Genomic DNA, 16,776 nt, shown 5'->3' with positions numbered 1-16,776 from the left:
TGCATTTCTCTAACGATTATTAACCCTGAGCGTCCTTTCATGTGTTTTTGGGCATTTGTGCATCGTCTTTGGAGAAATGTCTTTTCCCATTTTTGTTGGGGTTGAGTCATACCTTAGTGGCACTCATGAAACTCGTGAAAACGATTTGAAGATATTTGAAGTCTCATGAACTATTGGACGATTTCATATACATTGTGTGAAGACAAGATTATGTATTATACTGGGATTCTAAAAGAAATAACTTTATTTTTTATTTCTCCTAAATTTCTAATATTGAAAGAGAATGCATCAGATTTTTAATTTTCCTAAATGGTATTCTTTACTCTTCCCCCACTCCTGCTCTAACAATGGATGGTAGATAAAGTTTATTAGGTAGCAAGATATGCAATTTATTCTGTAATAGTGAGATTTCATCAAGTTTATTCCTATTTATTTGAAACCTTTCCTTCCTATTTAGTGCTTTATTTTCCTTCCTCCCTCCCTCCAGCTTTCTCACTGTCTCTTCCCCTTCCCTCCCTCCCTCCCACCTGTCTTTCTTTCCTTCTTTCTTTTTCTTTCTTTCTTCTTTCTCTTTTATTTCTTTCTGTTTCTTTCTCTCTTTCTTTCTTTCTTTCTTTCTTTCTTTCTTTCTTTCTTTCTTTCTTTCTTTCTTTCTTTCTTTCTTTCTTTCTTTCACCAACACTGTGTAGGTGAAAATTATCTCTAGGGTTTTAAAGTTTCTAAAACAATAGTTGGGAGATGATATTGGACAGAACCAGATCACCAAGGGCCTTGTGTACTCAGGATTTTATATTACAGAGAACAGTGACACAAGACTCTTTTGCATTGTGAGGTTTCCATCTTAATTGTTTCTGGAAATGATGTTTCAGAAAGCAAGGACTATCTTATGTCAGACTACCAGAAAGTTTGCTAGTAACTTAATTTCATATAAAATATGATTCCATAGAAAGAGAATGGAAGAATACCAAAAATGACTAATGAGTAGAGCTGATTTACAAATCATAGAATAGGATGCCAGTCACTTCTTGGTCACCGCTTAAATATGACCTAATGTGATAGTGAGGTAGTCACGGCCTTGGTTGATACTTAGGAGGAAATAATGAGGAAGATTATGGTGTGAGGAGTTGTGCTATTCATGAGTAGGAACCATGAGGAGATACATTTCTGTGAGAGAAATGGCATCTTGGTTGAGGTGTTCCAGAAACAGACCCTGAGAAGAGGATTTGGGTACAAGTAGTGTATTTAGGAAGTGAAACCAGAAATACTTGGAAAGGGAATGGGGAAGTGAGAATGGGTAGAAAATTAGCTAAAGAAATTCTCCTTCACAGGCAAATTATGACTGTGGGGAGCTGAGGCCCAACTGTGCTAGGGAACCCTGAGAGCCTTTGGAAAACATGTACCGCAGGGTTTCCCTCCCAAGGGGCAGGGAGCTGGGGTATTTAAATATCAAGTCCCGTCAGTCATTGCTTGAGGGCTCATCTTGGGGCCAGTGAGTGCTGAGCACCTCCGCACAGGTGGAGAAGTGGAATCTGGCAGGTTGAGAAGCTCACCCACAAAGAGGTGCAGGTGCTGTTAGTAGAAGTCTGGCTGGTCTGGCCTGGTGGTAAGGATGGGAGGTGGGTGGCGGGTTTAGGGGCGGCATCACTACAAGTGGTCTGCTTCCTTCAGGTGTCTTTTTCTCCCCCGTGCTGGAGCCTCAGAACCCTCAGAACCATCGTGATTATTATCCCCAGCAGCACCTTCAGTCCATTTTTATAATTAATGTCAGGAACGTGTGGATTCTGTAGGAAATTGTGCTTTGCTATTTATTAGTTAAAAGGTTTTGCTTAGGGGCATCTGGGTGGCTCAGTCAGTTAAGCGTCCAACTTCGGCTCAGGTCATGATCTCACGGCTCGTGAGTTCGAGCCCCGCATCAGGCTCTGTGCTGACGGCTCAGAGCCTGGAGCCTGTTTCAGATTCTGTGTCTCCCTCTCTCTATCTCTGACCCTCCTCCGTTTATGCTCTGTCTCTCTCTGTCTCAAAAGTAAATAAACGTTAAAAAAAAAGTTAAAAAAAAATAAAAGCTTTTGCTTAATACTTTCTATGTGGCATATCTATTCCTAGGCATTTGTAAGGAGAATCTCTTTGGATCAAAATCTCATTCTACTCATAACGTTAGATAATCTCAAATGCAACACTATTTGAACAAAAACATGCGCTAGGTAACGTGTGAAGGATATAGTGAGCTTGCCAGCTTTATAATTGTTGTCCAAAAAACTTAAAATATTTTTTACAGCGATTAATCTCGTGCAAAGACGACAAGAGAGCTGAGACATAGAAACAGCTCTTCAGAGGGCTCCACTGACAATGGACAGAATAAAAACTTACTTTACTTCGTCTTTTTCTTTTCTTCATCTTTTTTTCTTTTCCTTCATCTTTTTCTTCGTTCTTTCTCTTTTCTTTCTATTCCTTTCCCCCATTCTTACGATTGGTTCCTTGTAATTGATGTCAATAAAATCCTAAATTTTTTATAACGTTAACAATTTTAGAGTACCACATGCATCCATGTTAAGTCTAGTTTGTCTCAAGATGCTGGTTATATCTGCTTTTTCCCTGTGTGGACACTGGCCTGAGTGCTCTGATTAAGATCACACAGTAAGGGGCTTGCAGTGAAATATTCTTTAAAAAAAATCTTTTTTAGGGGCGCCTGGGTGGCGCAGTCGGTTAAGCGTCCGACTTCAGCCAGGTCACGATCTCGCGGTCCGTGAGTTCGAGCCCCGCGTCAGGCTCTGGGCTGATGGCTCGGAGCCTGGAGCCTGTTTCCGATTCTGTGTCTCCCTCTCTCTCTGCCCCTCCCCCGTTCATGCTCTGTCTCTCTCTGTCCCAAAAATAAATAAAAAACGTTGAAAAAAAAAATTAAAAAAAAAATATTTTTTAATGTTTACTTGTTTTTGAGAGAGAGAGAGAGAGAGAGAGACAGCGCATGAGTGGGAGAGAGGCAGAGAGAGAGAGAGAGAGAGAGAGAGAGAGAGAGAGAGAGAGAGAGAGGAGACACAGAATCTGAAGCAGGCTCCGGGCTCTGAGCTGTCAGCACAGAGTCCGACGTGGGGCTTGAACTCATGAACCGTGAGATGATGTCAGACACTTAACTGCTGAGCCACCTGGGTGTCCCTGCATTGAAATATACTGATTCCAAATCTAGGGTTGTTCTTCTGTGCTGTCCAATGACTGTAGATACTCTTCTATGTTAGTGCCTGGATGAGACCATTTGGTCTTAGAATTATTTAACCGATTTCTGGGTTCCGGTCTGAGTTCTGTTTCTTTAATGTCAAAGAGCTCCATAACTTTCCTGTTTTATGATGCCAATCTAGTTTGGTGTCAAGGTTAAAAAATGGATCAGTTTCATGAATTCTGGGGCTGAGATATGATTAATTTCCCCTGAAGGCTAAGATGATAGAACCTCAATGACCCATGCTTAGCACTCAGTAAGCGTTAGCTATTGTTAGATGTTTCTCAAGTTTATCATGTTTCTTAACGGATTTCAGGCCTTATCACTGTCAGGCCTGCTTCTGATATCTAGGAGAGAGGAAGACAAAACAAAGGCAAACATCATTTTTTCTTGCTTCCTTGCAGGGCTTGTCACGGCCCAGTGCTAATAAGCTCAGCTGTCTGCCCGCAGGTCCAGGTATATTTGCAGAATGTACACGCATTTCCTTTTCTGAAAGGAAGAGGGAGATGAGTTGCTTATCAGAACAAAGCAGCATCCTGGCCTGTAGCGCAGGCAGGCAGACAACGAGGGGGCCTTTAGGTTGCTTGCAATTCTTTTCCGTGGGGAGGAAAGCCGTAAAAAACTACTAAAACTGTCTAAAAAAATAACGATGTTGCTCCTAAAAGTCCTCAGCCTGTATTCCACCAACGACGTACAGTCAAAATTCTGTGCTGTAAGGTCTCTGGGAGTAGTTATGACTTGTGTGGGGCGACATCGCCATGTCGTAACCCGTTACGTTCATTTGCTTCTATTTGTTTTTAATTTTATGGATTGCTTCTTTTTTTTTTTTTTTTTTTTAGTTTTTGAAAAATGTAAATCATTGACTTCATTCCAAAGTCAAGATTGTAAAACAAATTACAAACAGATAAATCTTGTTCCCGTTCCTATTTCTCTACCCTCTTTTCTCCTTTCTTTTATGTTTGCACTTCCCCCATGGTCTCCTTCACAAATACAACCAAGTATGTGTGCGGAGGCATATCCGATCTCTTTTTGTACATATAATTTGCGTATTATATCTACTGTCCTGTATCTTATTTTTCTCTTACTGTGCCTGGGAGGTTACTCTATATGTATATATGCCGTGTTTTATAGTTACTCGCTGCATGTGGATGCTGTAGTTTATTCAAGGGTCTGCTGATGCTACACATTTGGATTCTTTTGCCATGGCAAATAATGTTGCAATGCACATGTTATTACACGTATTTATATTTAGGACAGGTCCTAGAAGTTGGATTTCTGGGTCAAAGGGCAAATGCATTTTTGCTAGTTACTGCCCAGTTTCCTTCCATTGGGTTCCATCCTGCACCATGTATGAGAATGATTGTTCTCTGTAAAACTAGAGTTTTCCCCATTGATTGTACATTCTCTTTTCTTCCCTATAAGTTTGTATTTCAGAGAATATAATTCAGATTTCTGTAGGGGTCACAAGTGTGTGTGATCTGTGAGGACTTAGTAACAAGTGTTTAAGATCATGTGAGAAAGGATGGCTCTTAGAGCTTAGACCCTGCCTGTTTCCAGCATGTTGGGGGTTTCTCGGCAGAACTGAGCAAACCACAAGTTTATCTGGAGACAATGGAGTTTTTGCAGCTTCTCCTGATTCTGGTATTCATTGGGTAATCTCACTTACGTTTGTTTGTTTATTGGGGGGCTGGGAAGCAGGGAGGGGCAGAGGGAAGGGGAGAGAGAGAATCTTAAACATTAATCTTAATCTTAAACCCTGAGATGGGGCTCTCTCTAACAACCCTGAGATCATGACCTGAGCCGAAATCAAGAGTCAAATGCTTAACTGACTGAGCCACCCAGGCAACCCCCTCACTATGTTTATTTCATGTAATTGCAAGAACGTTAAATCCATATTCACATGTACACAGAAAGGTGTCTTACAAAGAAATATATGTTTTGTTTTTTAAACTATTTTCCCCTCAAATTTAAAATTCTATTCATTTTAAGACCTACAATATATTTAATATCAGGTTTTGGGGGAAAATGCAGCACTAAAAATATATAATGATTCTTTTTTTTCAACGTTTTTTTTTTTTTATTTATTTTTTTTTTATTTTTGGGACAGAGAGAGACAGAGCATGAACGGGGGAGGGGCAGAGAGAGAGGGAGACACAGAATCGGAAACAGGCTCCAGGCTCCGAGCCATCGGCCCAGAGCCTGACGCGGGGCTCGAACTCACGGACCGCGAGATCGTGACCTGGCTGAAGTCGGCCGCTCAACCGACTGCGCCACCCAGGCGCCCCCAAAAAATATATAATGATTCTAAAATGCCTCTTGATTTCAGCATTATTTGAAGTATAAAAAAATCAGGTTTCTTAGAATCAGAGAACTATGATTCCACTGAGAATAGAGAGATAATTATACTTTTTATTTTTAACTATGAAATATGTAACAATTTCCTATATCACACATATCCTTTGTTTCTGGTTTTGTCTTCTTTAGCCTACTTAGTCTTTGGAATATATATATATCAGTCTTATTTTTCTAGGTCTACCTTTGTACCTTTCAGATATATGTAGATACTTATAAAATAATTTTGTGTATTTTGCAACGTATTAGTAGAATGAAAGCCAAACATTATCGCTGGGAATGGACACTGATGTTTGCATTTAAATATTAAAACTTGATGTCGTATTTTAATTAACTTTCAAAAATATGTCTGAAGTGTGGCAAATTCTATATAAAATATCTTTGTCTCTAAAATTCCTGTAGTCCAAAATGGAAGCCACGGTTTAGTTTAAACCACAGAATGCAGGAAATATTAAACCAATTGTGTCTCAAATTTGAACAAGCCATATTGAGTCACCAGTGGGAGCATCTGAGACCTCATATTTTACATTCTTTCAAGTCTTACTGATAACCCAAAGAGGTTTTATATTTTCCCAAGCTTTCTTTGAATCATATATACACATACATATATGTATATATATACGTGTATGTATGTATATGTATATGTACATATATATGTATATATATGTATGTATGTATATGCATGTATATATGTATGTGTATATATGATTATATATGTATGTGTATATATGTATATGTATGTATATATGTATACATATATATGTATATATATGTATACATATATATATATATATATATACTTTAATTTTCTTTTAATGTTTATTTTTGAGAGAGAGAAAAAGAGACAGAGTGCAAGCAGGGGAGGGGCAGAGGGAGAGGGAGACACAGAATCCAAAACAGGCACCAGGCTCTGTTAGCACAGAGCCCAATACGGGGCTGGAACCCATGAATGGTGAGACCGTGACCTGAGCCACAGTTGGATGCTTAACTGACTGACCCACCCAGATGCCCCTGGATCTTATATATTTAAAATATATTTTAAAGTTCTATTGGAATATATTCTACAAATCATAAAATTCACCCTATTAAAATTTACAATCCAGTAATTTTTGGTAAGTGCACTGAGTGATGAAGCCATTATAAGGATCAGTTTTAAACGGTTTTCATGATATCCATCAAATCCTTCATGCCCACTTACAGTTAATCTTCATTTTCACCCCCAACTCCAGGCAACCCCGCTATTTTCCTTGCTGACTCCATAGGTTACCTTTTCTCTACAGTTAATATAGAGGAATCATACGTAATATGTGACTTCTTTTATCTGGCTTTCACTCAGCACAATGTTTTCAAGTTTCATCCATGTTTCAGCGCATGTTGATAGTTCACTAAACAATATTCCATTGTATGAATATACCACACTATTTACCAGTTGGTAGATATTTAAATTGTTTCCAGTTTTTGGCTTGTGGGAATAATGCAGCTATAAATATTTGCATGCAAATCTTTGCGTGGGCATAAGCTTTCAATTCTCTTGTGTAGATACCTGGGAATGGAATTGCTGGGTACTATGGTAATTATATGTTTGTGTTTTTTAGAAATTGCTGAACAGTTTTCCAAAGTGTCTTCTGCATCTCATTTTAGCACTTTTTTTATTGCCAGAGGAAAAAGAGAGTGATCCTTTCTTTCTTTCTTTCTTTCTTTCTTTCTTTCTTTCTTTCTTTCTTTCTTTCTTTCTTTCTTTCTTCCTTTCTTTCACATGTATTGAATGCCGATGTTGTCCTGAGTATTAATGATATGACAATAAATGACAAGATTATTTCCTTCGAGAAATAATCATAGTCTACGGGAGAAACAGAGATCTAACCGGATAACTAACTACAGTAAGAGAAGTCTGGAAGTAAAGCCTACCCTTGGCACAAAGAGGAGAGTACCAATTCCAGGCTTAGAGGAACAGGGAAAGGTTTTGGAGAAGGTCAGAGCTGAATTGATTTGTGGTGCTGTATCCAGGGGAGTGAGCTTGGAAGGGATTGTAAGTCTTAAAGCAGAAGGGTAGCCTGTCCTGCTTACAGCCAGAACCCCTTTGCTCTGATCAACTCTTCTTTTTTCCACTGCAGTTATTGCCTGCAATGGGTTATGTGTTTATTTGTTGAACTACTGTCTCTTTTCCCCTCAATGGTAGAGATCTCTGTCTGTTTCATCCATGGATATATCCTAAATCTCTGCCACAGTACCTGACCCAAAGAAGGTACTTAAATATTTGTTGGATAAATGAATGCGTAACATGAACAGATTTCATAAAACTGTGTGTGTAATGCTGCCTCATACAGCACCTACAGATGAGATCCCACTGGGATGAACAAGATCAGAGTTGCTGGGAACGTGGATGGACTCACATGTGAGGAAGAACGCCTTTGAGATTGTTGAACAGCAGACCAGAAATTGAAAAGCCTTGTCTCACTCCAGAATTTAAGATACACTTGGTGAGGCAAGGTTGCACAATGGCCAGAGGATGATTTGATGGCTCTGGCAAGAGAAGATTTTATTACGTTCGGACACAGAGGGAAAATTGCAGGTACCAATGCAGAACTTTCAAGTAACTTTTTGGAAAGTTAGGCGTTACTGAGGAGGAAGGATACGTTTGAGACAGTTATTTTGGTTAATGTAACAAGGAACAAGGGATGTGAAGGGGTAGGAGGAGGAGAAGGAGGAGGAAGAGGAGAAAACTGTCATTCCTTTAGGATTTTCCCAAAGTGATTGTCATTTTTAAGGCATTTTTGCAAGTCAAATAAGCAAAGGCAGTTTCTGACACAGTTATCTGTGATTTCTGAATACAGCTTGAGTGTCTTCAGTACAATGGAAAGCTGCTTTTGCTAATGAAGGACTTACTGAGGAAACACAAAGGTATCTTTTACTCAAATTCATTTCGGTCTTAGCTGAAGGACTAAGCCATTTCAGTTGTGCAGGAAAAAAAAATCCACCTAATTGAAAATTTACTATATATATATGTATATGTATATATATACATATACATATACATATATACATATACACATATATATGCACACACACATATTACAGTATTTATTACAATATATATTACAGTATTACTATATATATATATATATATATATACACACACACACACACACACACACACACACACACACATATATATTTTGGTTTTCGTTGATTGACTTTGTATTATTATCTAAGATGGGCTCTTTGTGCCAAAAATAAATTGCCTAGAGAATAACAATGCCATAAATTGGAGGCCAATTCTAATTCAGCTCAAATGGAAGTATGGTTCTTTGTTTGAATTGTTTGTTTAATTTGGTAGAGTCAGGGGCCAGGGACATTGGAGGAGATGAAATTGTGTCATTAAGCAGGCCTTGATCATGACGGTCTCTCCTCCTCTTGCTGAGGCACTCGGACTTTGTCTAAGAGCCACTGGGAACTGTGCAGGACTTTAATGAGAGAAGTGACAGCAAGTCAAGACTTGCTGTGACTGTGATTTGGACACCAAATGAGGGGAAAGGATAGAAGTGGAGGGAGGGAGGGTGGTTTGCGAGACTTCGCGGTAAGTGAGGTGAGAATTGGTGGTGAGCGGAGGAAGGAGCGAGGTGATGCAGGCACAGAAGAGCTGGGACAGAGGCAGCGGTGAGGTGGTACATCTCAGTGATTACTTGCACACAGGCTGAGAAGGGGATCAACGATGTGTCCCCCATTTCCCTTTTTGACATCAGGATGGAAAGTGGTATCATCCAGTGAGGTAGAGAACACAGGAGAAAGAGGACCAGGTGTTTTGTGGCATAAAGTGATAAGTTTGGTGTTGGATTTGTCACTCTTGGGAGTGTCTTAGTTTGTACGGCTATGACACAATGCCTTCAACGGGTGGCTTAAACAGCAGTCATTTACTCCCCATGGTTCTGAGGCTGGGAAGTCTAAGATCAAGATGCTGATAGGCTCTGTGTCTGGTGAGGGCCTTCTTCCTGGATTGTAGATGCCTGCTTTGTTTGCTGTAACGTTACTTGGAGGGTGGGGGGCACTGGTCTCTTCCTCTTTTTATAAGGGCTTAATCTCATCATGGGGGTACTTATCCTCAAGACTTCATTTAAAACCCAAAGGCCGGCGCCTGGGTGGCTCAGTCGGTTGAGCGTGTCCGACTTCGGCTCAGGTCACGATCTCGTGGTATGCGAGTTCGAGCCCCGCGTCGGGCTCTGTGCTGACCTCTCAGAGCCTGGAGCCTGTTTCAGATTCTGTGTCTCCCTCTCTCTCTGCCCCTCCCCCGTTCATGCTCTGTCTCTCTCTGTCTCAAAAATAAATAAACGTTAAAAAAAAAAAACAAACCCAAAGGCCCCCACCTCCAAATGCCGTTACACTGGGGCTTAGAGCTTCAAAATTAGAATTTGGGGTTGGCGGATACAAATGTTCAGTCTATAATCGGGAGCCTGTGTGTGGACAGTTATGCTAGGCAGTTGGATCTCTGGGAGTGGAGCTCAGGATTAAATCCCAGTTTGACGTATAGATTTTGATTTGGAATTGTTTAAAATTTTATTTTAAGTAGGTTCCACCCCCAGTGTGGGGCTTGAACTCATGACCCTGAGATTAACAGTCGCATGCTCTACCGACTGAGCCAGCCAGGCGCCCCTTGAGGTATGGATTTTGAATGTGTGTGTACCATGGGGGTATGTGCAGTCATGGTGGTATCTGTGGTGCCCCCACAGAGGGTACTGGAACGAGAAGGGATTAGGTTTGTGGTCACAAGTCTGGGGAACACTGCCATTTAAGACACAGGCAGGAGAAAAGGACCTCAGGAAAGCGAGCACAGAGAGTTGGTGGAGAAGGGGAGCAGCAGGAATATGTTGTCAGAAGAGCAAGAAATGAGGCATTTCTAGAGGGAAACTGTGAGCTTTAGGATCAATTACTAGAGTTCAGTTGAGTGAGGACCACGAAAGTTTGATGGGACTTATCGGCATGAAAGTCACCGGGGGTTCATGCAACTCTAGCTTCTGGGGAACAGCGGGTGTAGAAGTGAATGAGGGGAGGAAATAGAAACAAATGGAGAATGCAGGTGGTTTTCTTTCTAAAGCCATTATAGAAATCAGCATGGAAATACTTCCGCCTAATGTAGGTTATGGTTTTTAAATTGAGGTGAAGTTCACATAAGAGGATCCATTTTAAAATGAGGCATTCAGTGGCATTAGGTGCATTGAAGATATTGCGCAACCCCCACCTCTGTCTAGTTGCGAACGTTTTCAACCCACCGAAAGGAAAACCCGTACCCATTAAGCAGTTTCTGTCTATTCCCCACTTTCTCCAGCCCCTGGCAACCACTCATCTGTGTTTTGTCTCTGGATTTATCGATTCTGGATATTTCATGTAAACGGAATCGTATAACGTGTGATGCTTTGTGTGTGGCATGTATCAGGGCTTTACAGTTGCGTCGTATTCCATTCTGTGGCTATACTGCGGTTTGTTTCTTCCTCTGTTGATGGGACTGTTTCTGTCTTCTGGCTACTGTGAGTAATGTTTCTGTGGAGGACATGTATGTATATACGTATACGTGTATATGTATATATACGTATATATATATATATATATATATATATACGTATATATACATACACATACACACACACACACACACACACACACACACACTAAACACATATATATGTTTATTGCTGGAGCCTAACAATTTTCCAAAATTATACTTTTATATAATGCTGATGAGAGTTCACAGGAAGCGTTGTGGATTGTAGAAACAGTTGATCTACACTCTCTGTTTTTTAAGTACTTTGCATTCTTTTTGAGATAGGATTGGTGAAACCATCATCTGGTAAGCACACAGTTCATGAAGAGATCAATAAGTTGAGGGATGCCTGGGTAGCTCAGTCAGTGAAGCTTCTGACTTGGTTTTGGCTCAGGTCATGATCTCATGGTTTGTGAGTTCGAGCCCCGCGTTGGGCTCTGCGCAGACAGCCCGGAGCCTGCTTGGGATTCTGTCTCCCTCTCTCTCCGCCCCTTCATCACTCTGTCTCTCTCAGAAATAAATAAATAAGCATTAAAAACAAGAGATAATCTGAATGGAAAAAATATATACATCATTTGATAAGAAGGAATTTCCCTTTAGAATTGAGTTTTGAGGCTTATATGAAAACATTTCAAGCAGAGAGTTTGGATAGATTAACTCCTGTAGGAGCGGGAAGGTTGGATAGGCAGAGGTTCAAATGTTTCACAGTTTCATGTTGCCGAAGAAAAAGTAGGAGCTGCACTCTGGTTGCAGATAAAGGAAAGGTGCAGGATGATAAAATGAAGGGGGAGGAACCATGGTGCTAATAAGTTAATAGCTAGTGGATTTTTACATTTAAGATTGGATTTTCAAAATCAAGTTTTTTACTTCTCTGCCAATAAGCACTGATTGACTTACGATTAATCTTGTGGACTGTATTTCCGTACTCAGAGATATGAGCATAGATGGAAGAAGATGTGGGATCCATCTGGGACCAGCAGTCTAGCTTCCTATTGTTGTTACAGTTTGTTCATAGAGATTAACAAATTCTCAGAGAGGTGGAACAATAATTACGTGTCGTATACGATTTTTGGTGTTTGGAGGTGACATTCAGGCAATGTTCAGAAGGGCCATTTTTTTTCCTGCAGTCTTTCCTTTGTAGAAAGGCCTCCTAAGAATGGATTACCGAACTGAGATTTTCCAAGGAATGGCTCTGTGGTTTAATTCTGTGGAACAGCCTATAGACATGGGAGAGGAACTAATGTTTGTTGAGTAACTGTTAAGCGTTTTATTTATCTGAGCTTCTTTAAGTCTTAGAACCACCAGTGAGTCGTAGCTCCATGATATGAAGCCCGGTTTGCTAACTCCCAAGTCAGGCCTCTGTCCCCCATAAGCTAGAATGCTAATTACGTTCTACCTTCTGTGCTTGTGGCTTACTGGAGTTTGAGAACTGGCTTACTGGGATGCCTACTAACTCAGCAGGGAGTGGAGCTCTGACTGGTTAGCTGGCATTTTCCAGGAAGACGGGAAAGGGGTGGGCGAGGTCCTGTGCATGCCATACGTTGGCCATACCTAAGCTGTATCATGTTACTTCTCGTGGAACAATTTGCAATGACTTACCAAGAGAATATTACTTTCTCTCATAAAATATGTATCTGGGTAAGTCCAGTGCTGATTTAGGGAGGTATCTTTTGATTGCCTTTCTTTGCATTTATACGATCTCTATTCAATGTATGTGATCTCCATAAACTTACTAGGATTGATGCATTTATTTGTATCTGTTGTATGTGTTTTTCTCAGGCAGAGAAGGCCGATGGATTTGTCAACCTGCCCGATTTCACTGTGGAGAGAGCTTCTGAATGCAAGAAAAAGCAGTAAGTTGTCTGTCATTTCCTATAAGACTCTGAACCAGAGTAACTTCCTTTAATAATTTTCATTTCTCGAGTGATGTGGTGACTTGGAAGTTAGCAACGGTAACACCCAATGTCTTGAGAATTTTGAATTTCATGGGTTGGCATCCTAAACAGTGGTCTAAGCTTTTAACCCCTTGTTGTCTGGAATTTCATTTTGTGGAACAGATGGATTTTAAAACCCCACAGAGCTTTGGCACGGCATGTTTTTGACACCTGTGTTGGAGATGGAATGAAAAACAAGCTCCCATCCAGGTTTAGCTGGGAGATCAAATGTCAAGATTTTGTCTTTCTAAAGAGAATGACCAGATCAACAGGACTGGCCAGAGCTGCAGATAATGATCCCAAGAGCAGTTTCTTTTTCTTAGTTCTTCACATTGGCATCCTGGATTTTGAATTCTCTGAGATATTTTCGACTTTGGGATTGTACCCTAATATAATTTAAGTCCAAAAGATTGAGAACAGACAGGAACCAAGAAAGTCACCAGCTTATGGTCCTTGTTGTGCTGACAAGGGAACAGCACAGAGTCAGGGCTTGCCTAGATTACAGGAGAGCTGGCTCCAGACCAGCTAACCATGCTCCCGTCCACGTGCTTTTTCCGTGGTAGCATCCCAATGCATTTTGCAAATGTGCCCCCTTCACCTTTTTCTTGTTCTTATTCCTTATCCTACCTTTGACATCTTTTTCTGTCTTATCAGAAAAAGCATTTCCCTACTGACCTATGTTACAAGTGGTGGCAATTGACTAGATTTTTCTAAGAAAATGAATAAAATTATTAGCTTTAAGCCCTGCCAGTCTCGTCTTGCTGCACGTATCCAGTGATACATGAGGTCGTGTTGATTCTCGTGGTTTTGACTGAACTGGTTATTTACCCAAACCCTGGCCTCTACTGCAGGACTTCCGGTCTAATGGTAAAGGGGATATATTTCATTGTTTGCTGATCTCCAATGTTTTATACTTTTCTTTTAAACTGGAAAAATATACCTTATATTTTTCTTTTACCCAAAGATGGTGGCTTGGGTTAAGATTTTTGATGTGTTGTCACAGTATAGAAGTTCTGTACTTGATTATTATGTATAAAATTCTTGTATGTATTTGATCGAATTTGAATTAAGTATTTTGCTTTAAGGAGTTGATCTGAGTATTTTGAAGTGACACTTCTAAGACTGTAAATTTTAATTTATTGTCTTTATAGCAAAGCAGTTAGCAATCAAAAATAAAAGAATATGCCCGTATGTTTTAGATAGAAACTATGGGCTGGCCAAGACTCAGTCCCATTCTGGATATTTCAACATGATAAATTAATTCTCTGCTCTCTACATGAAAGAGGTTAGACAGTGGGCACTTAATGTAATTAAATTATTTTTTGCGAATTTACAAAGAAAGCAGATGAATTGACCATATTTATATTTAATTTCATTTCAAACCCATTGACAACTACACTAATTTTTTCTTAATGTTTCTGTGCTTTCCCCCCTTCAAGTGCTTTTAAGATCAGCCATCCACAAATCAAGACCTTTTATTTTGCAGCTGAAAATACACAGGAAATGAGTGTGTAAGTAGAGAAAATTGCTAAATCCAATCTTTATGGGAATAGATTTCTTTGGTCAGGTGTTCGAATTTTTTTTTTTATTTAAAAAAAAATTTTTTTTTAACGTTTATTTATTTTTGAGACAGAGAGAGACAGAGTGTGAACGGGGGAGGGGCAGAGAGAGAGGGAGACACAGAATGGGAAGCAGGCTCCAGGCTCTGAGCCATCAGCCCAGAGCCTGATGCGGGGCTCGAACCCACGGACCGCGAGATCGTGACCTGAGCTGAAGTCGGACGCTCAACCGACTGAGCCACCCAGGCGCCCCAGGTGTTCAAATTTTAAGCCTATGTTCATATTAATTCTTGTTTTATTTATTTCTGCTGCTTTAAAAATTAATTTCCTTGGCACTTAAAGTGTTCTTGCTTTCTTCCCTGACTTGGAAGCGTTTCGGAGAACCACATATATCAAAATGGCTATTTTAGGAAGAAGTAATAAGATTCTTCAGAGGGAACCACTAAGTTGAGAAAGGAAAAGACAGAAGTCATTATAAGAAAATGTTACAGTGAGAATCAGCATCACGGCGATAAAGTCTTAAAAGTACTGTGACCGATCTCACAGCTTTTAGAATTCTATGTGAAAAATATCTATAACATTTCTTATGAGCTGTGTGATTATCATCATGATCCCGTGCTTATCACTAAGCATGTTCTAGCCTGAAAATTTTGCAAAGTGTCCTTGCTCGGAGTACATCTAACATAACATTTTATATCTCTGACACCATTTCCTGTTTTTTTTTCTGTTTAAATAAGTGGAATATATGCATTGAGGACTACCAGCCCCACTCCATCCCCTACTGGTTTAGATTATGCTGTGATCACAATGGCTGCTAATTGAATGAGGCTATATATACTTGAGGTGCTTGAGGCATCAGTGGGCCTTCTATTTAACTTAAGCCCTATTCTCAGAATTCTGTGTTCCTTATTACCTTTACATAACTAATAAAATGTGTCAATGGAATACCTACTATATGTCCCATTGCAGCAGATCCTGAGCAAGAGAATTAAAAGAATACATACATAATTCATTCAAAGAGCTTATGGTTTAATCTGTTTTGTTTAGTTATACATAATGATTTTTTGAGCAATCTGCTCTATATAATTTCTCTTCACCCTCTTGCTCTAGAAACCTAAAGAAAAAAGGCTGCTTTTCACCAAATGTTAAGCATACGTGCGCGCGCGCACACACACAAATACACACACACACACACACACACACACACACACACACACACACACACGCCCTTCTTGCGGGATATCCCTGGCAGGCTCATCTATAGAAACATTCTCACCTGTTCCCTAAGCTGCTGCCACAACCTTCAGATGAAGGCAGAATGGCTCTTTATAGACCTTTGGGAAAGCCCATGTTAAATAGCAAGGCAAGGAATTGACAAATTAATTCTTTCAGACAAGACTTGTATTTACTTAAATGAAGAGAGACGTTTGTTTCTACCCTCTGATTTTAGCTTTCTCCGCCTAGCTTTCCCAAGCGCCTGAGAAGGAGAAAAGCAGATGCCCACAAGAAGATAAAAAAACCTCACAAAGCTCTTTATTTCTCTTTTTATTTGTATTGGTAACTAAATCCTACTGATTAGCAAGCCTTAGGTGTGTCAGTGGTGTGTGAAAGGCTTAACGTCTTACCCAGCAGTACTTGGAGCCCCATGATACTGAGGGTCAGTCTGGAGCTGAGCCATTGATTAATCCCCAGTGGTTCTTTCTGGCCTCTGGTGGCATTAATAGCCATCAGTGTGGAATCTCTTTGGGCCTCCACGTTAACGCTCTTCTCCCACAAGATTATGCACATGGCATTTAAAGATTTTTTTTCCACAGCGGCACCTGAAGAGCACCCTTACTTACTGATATGGCCAGTTTAAGCCAGTAAATACTGTAGCTGGGTATTTCTTTGTGAGATGCAGAGAATCTGGGGGAGGGAGTGGAGAATCTGGACGCGTGCGGAGACCAGCGTCCTGTTTTAGAAGTTTGCTTCCTTGGGAAACTGCATTTTTGGGTGGTGACATTTCGCTCAGGGACGATGAAGGCAAAGGTAATTATGTTTAATAGAAACGCTGTGTTCTGCAGGGACCCTCAATTTACAAGCACAGGGGTAAGTAATTAGGGTCATGGACGAGTTGGTTTCTAAACCAAGACTGGTTGGTAGCTGCCTTTCTCAGACAGTGTTTGTGGGAAGAACCTTCTTGTTTTGTAT

At 40.2% G+C, this 16,776-nt stretch overlaps 1 protein-coding gene across 10 annotated transcripts in view; it reads left to right on the top strand.

Annotated features, from left to right (window-relative positions):
• Positions 1-16,776, top strand: part of IPCEF1 (interaction protein for cytohesin exchange factors 1) — a 180,556-nt gene that overhangs the window by 120,625 nt on the left and 43,155 nt on the right. For all 10 annotated transcript variants that reach the window (XM_058735729.1, XM_058735739.1, XM_058735734.1 and 7 more), the window contains 2 exons: positions 12,873-12,946; positions 14,467-14,538. In XM_058735729.1, coding sequence (XP_058591712.1) covers positions 12,873-12,946; positions 14,467-14,538 — 146 coding nt within the window. The remainder of the gene's footprint in view (positions 1-12,872; positions 12,947-14,466; positions 14,539-16,776) is intronic.

This window comes from Neofelis nebulosa, chromosome 6 (assembly GCF_028018385.1).
Source record: "Neofelis nebulosa isolate mNeoNeb1 chromosome 6, mNeoNeb1.pri, whole genome shotgun sequence".
Taxonomy (NCBI): Eukaryota; Metazoa; Chordata; class Mammalia; order Carnivora; family Felidae; genus Neofelis; species Neofelis nebulosa.
This window is presented reverse-complemented; position numbering and strand designations above follow the sequence as displayed.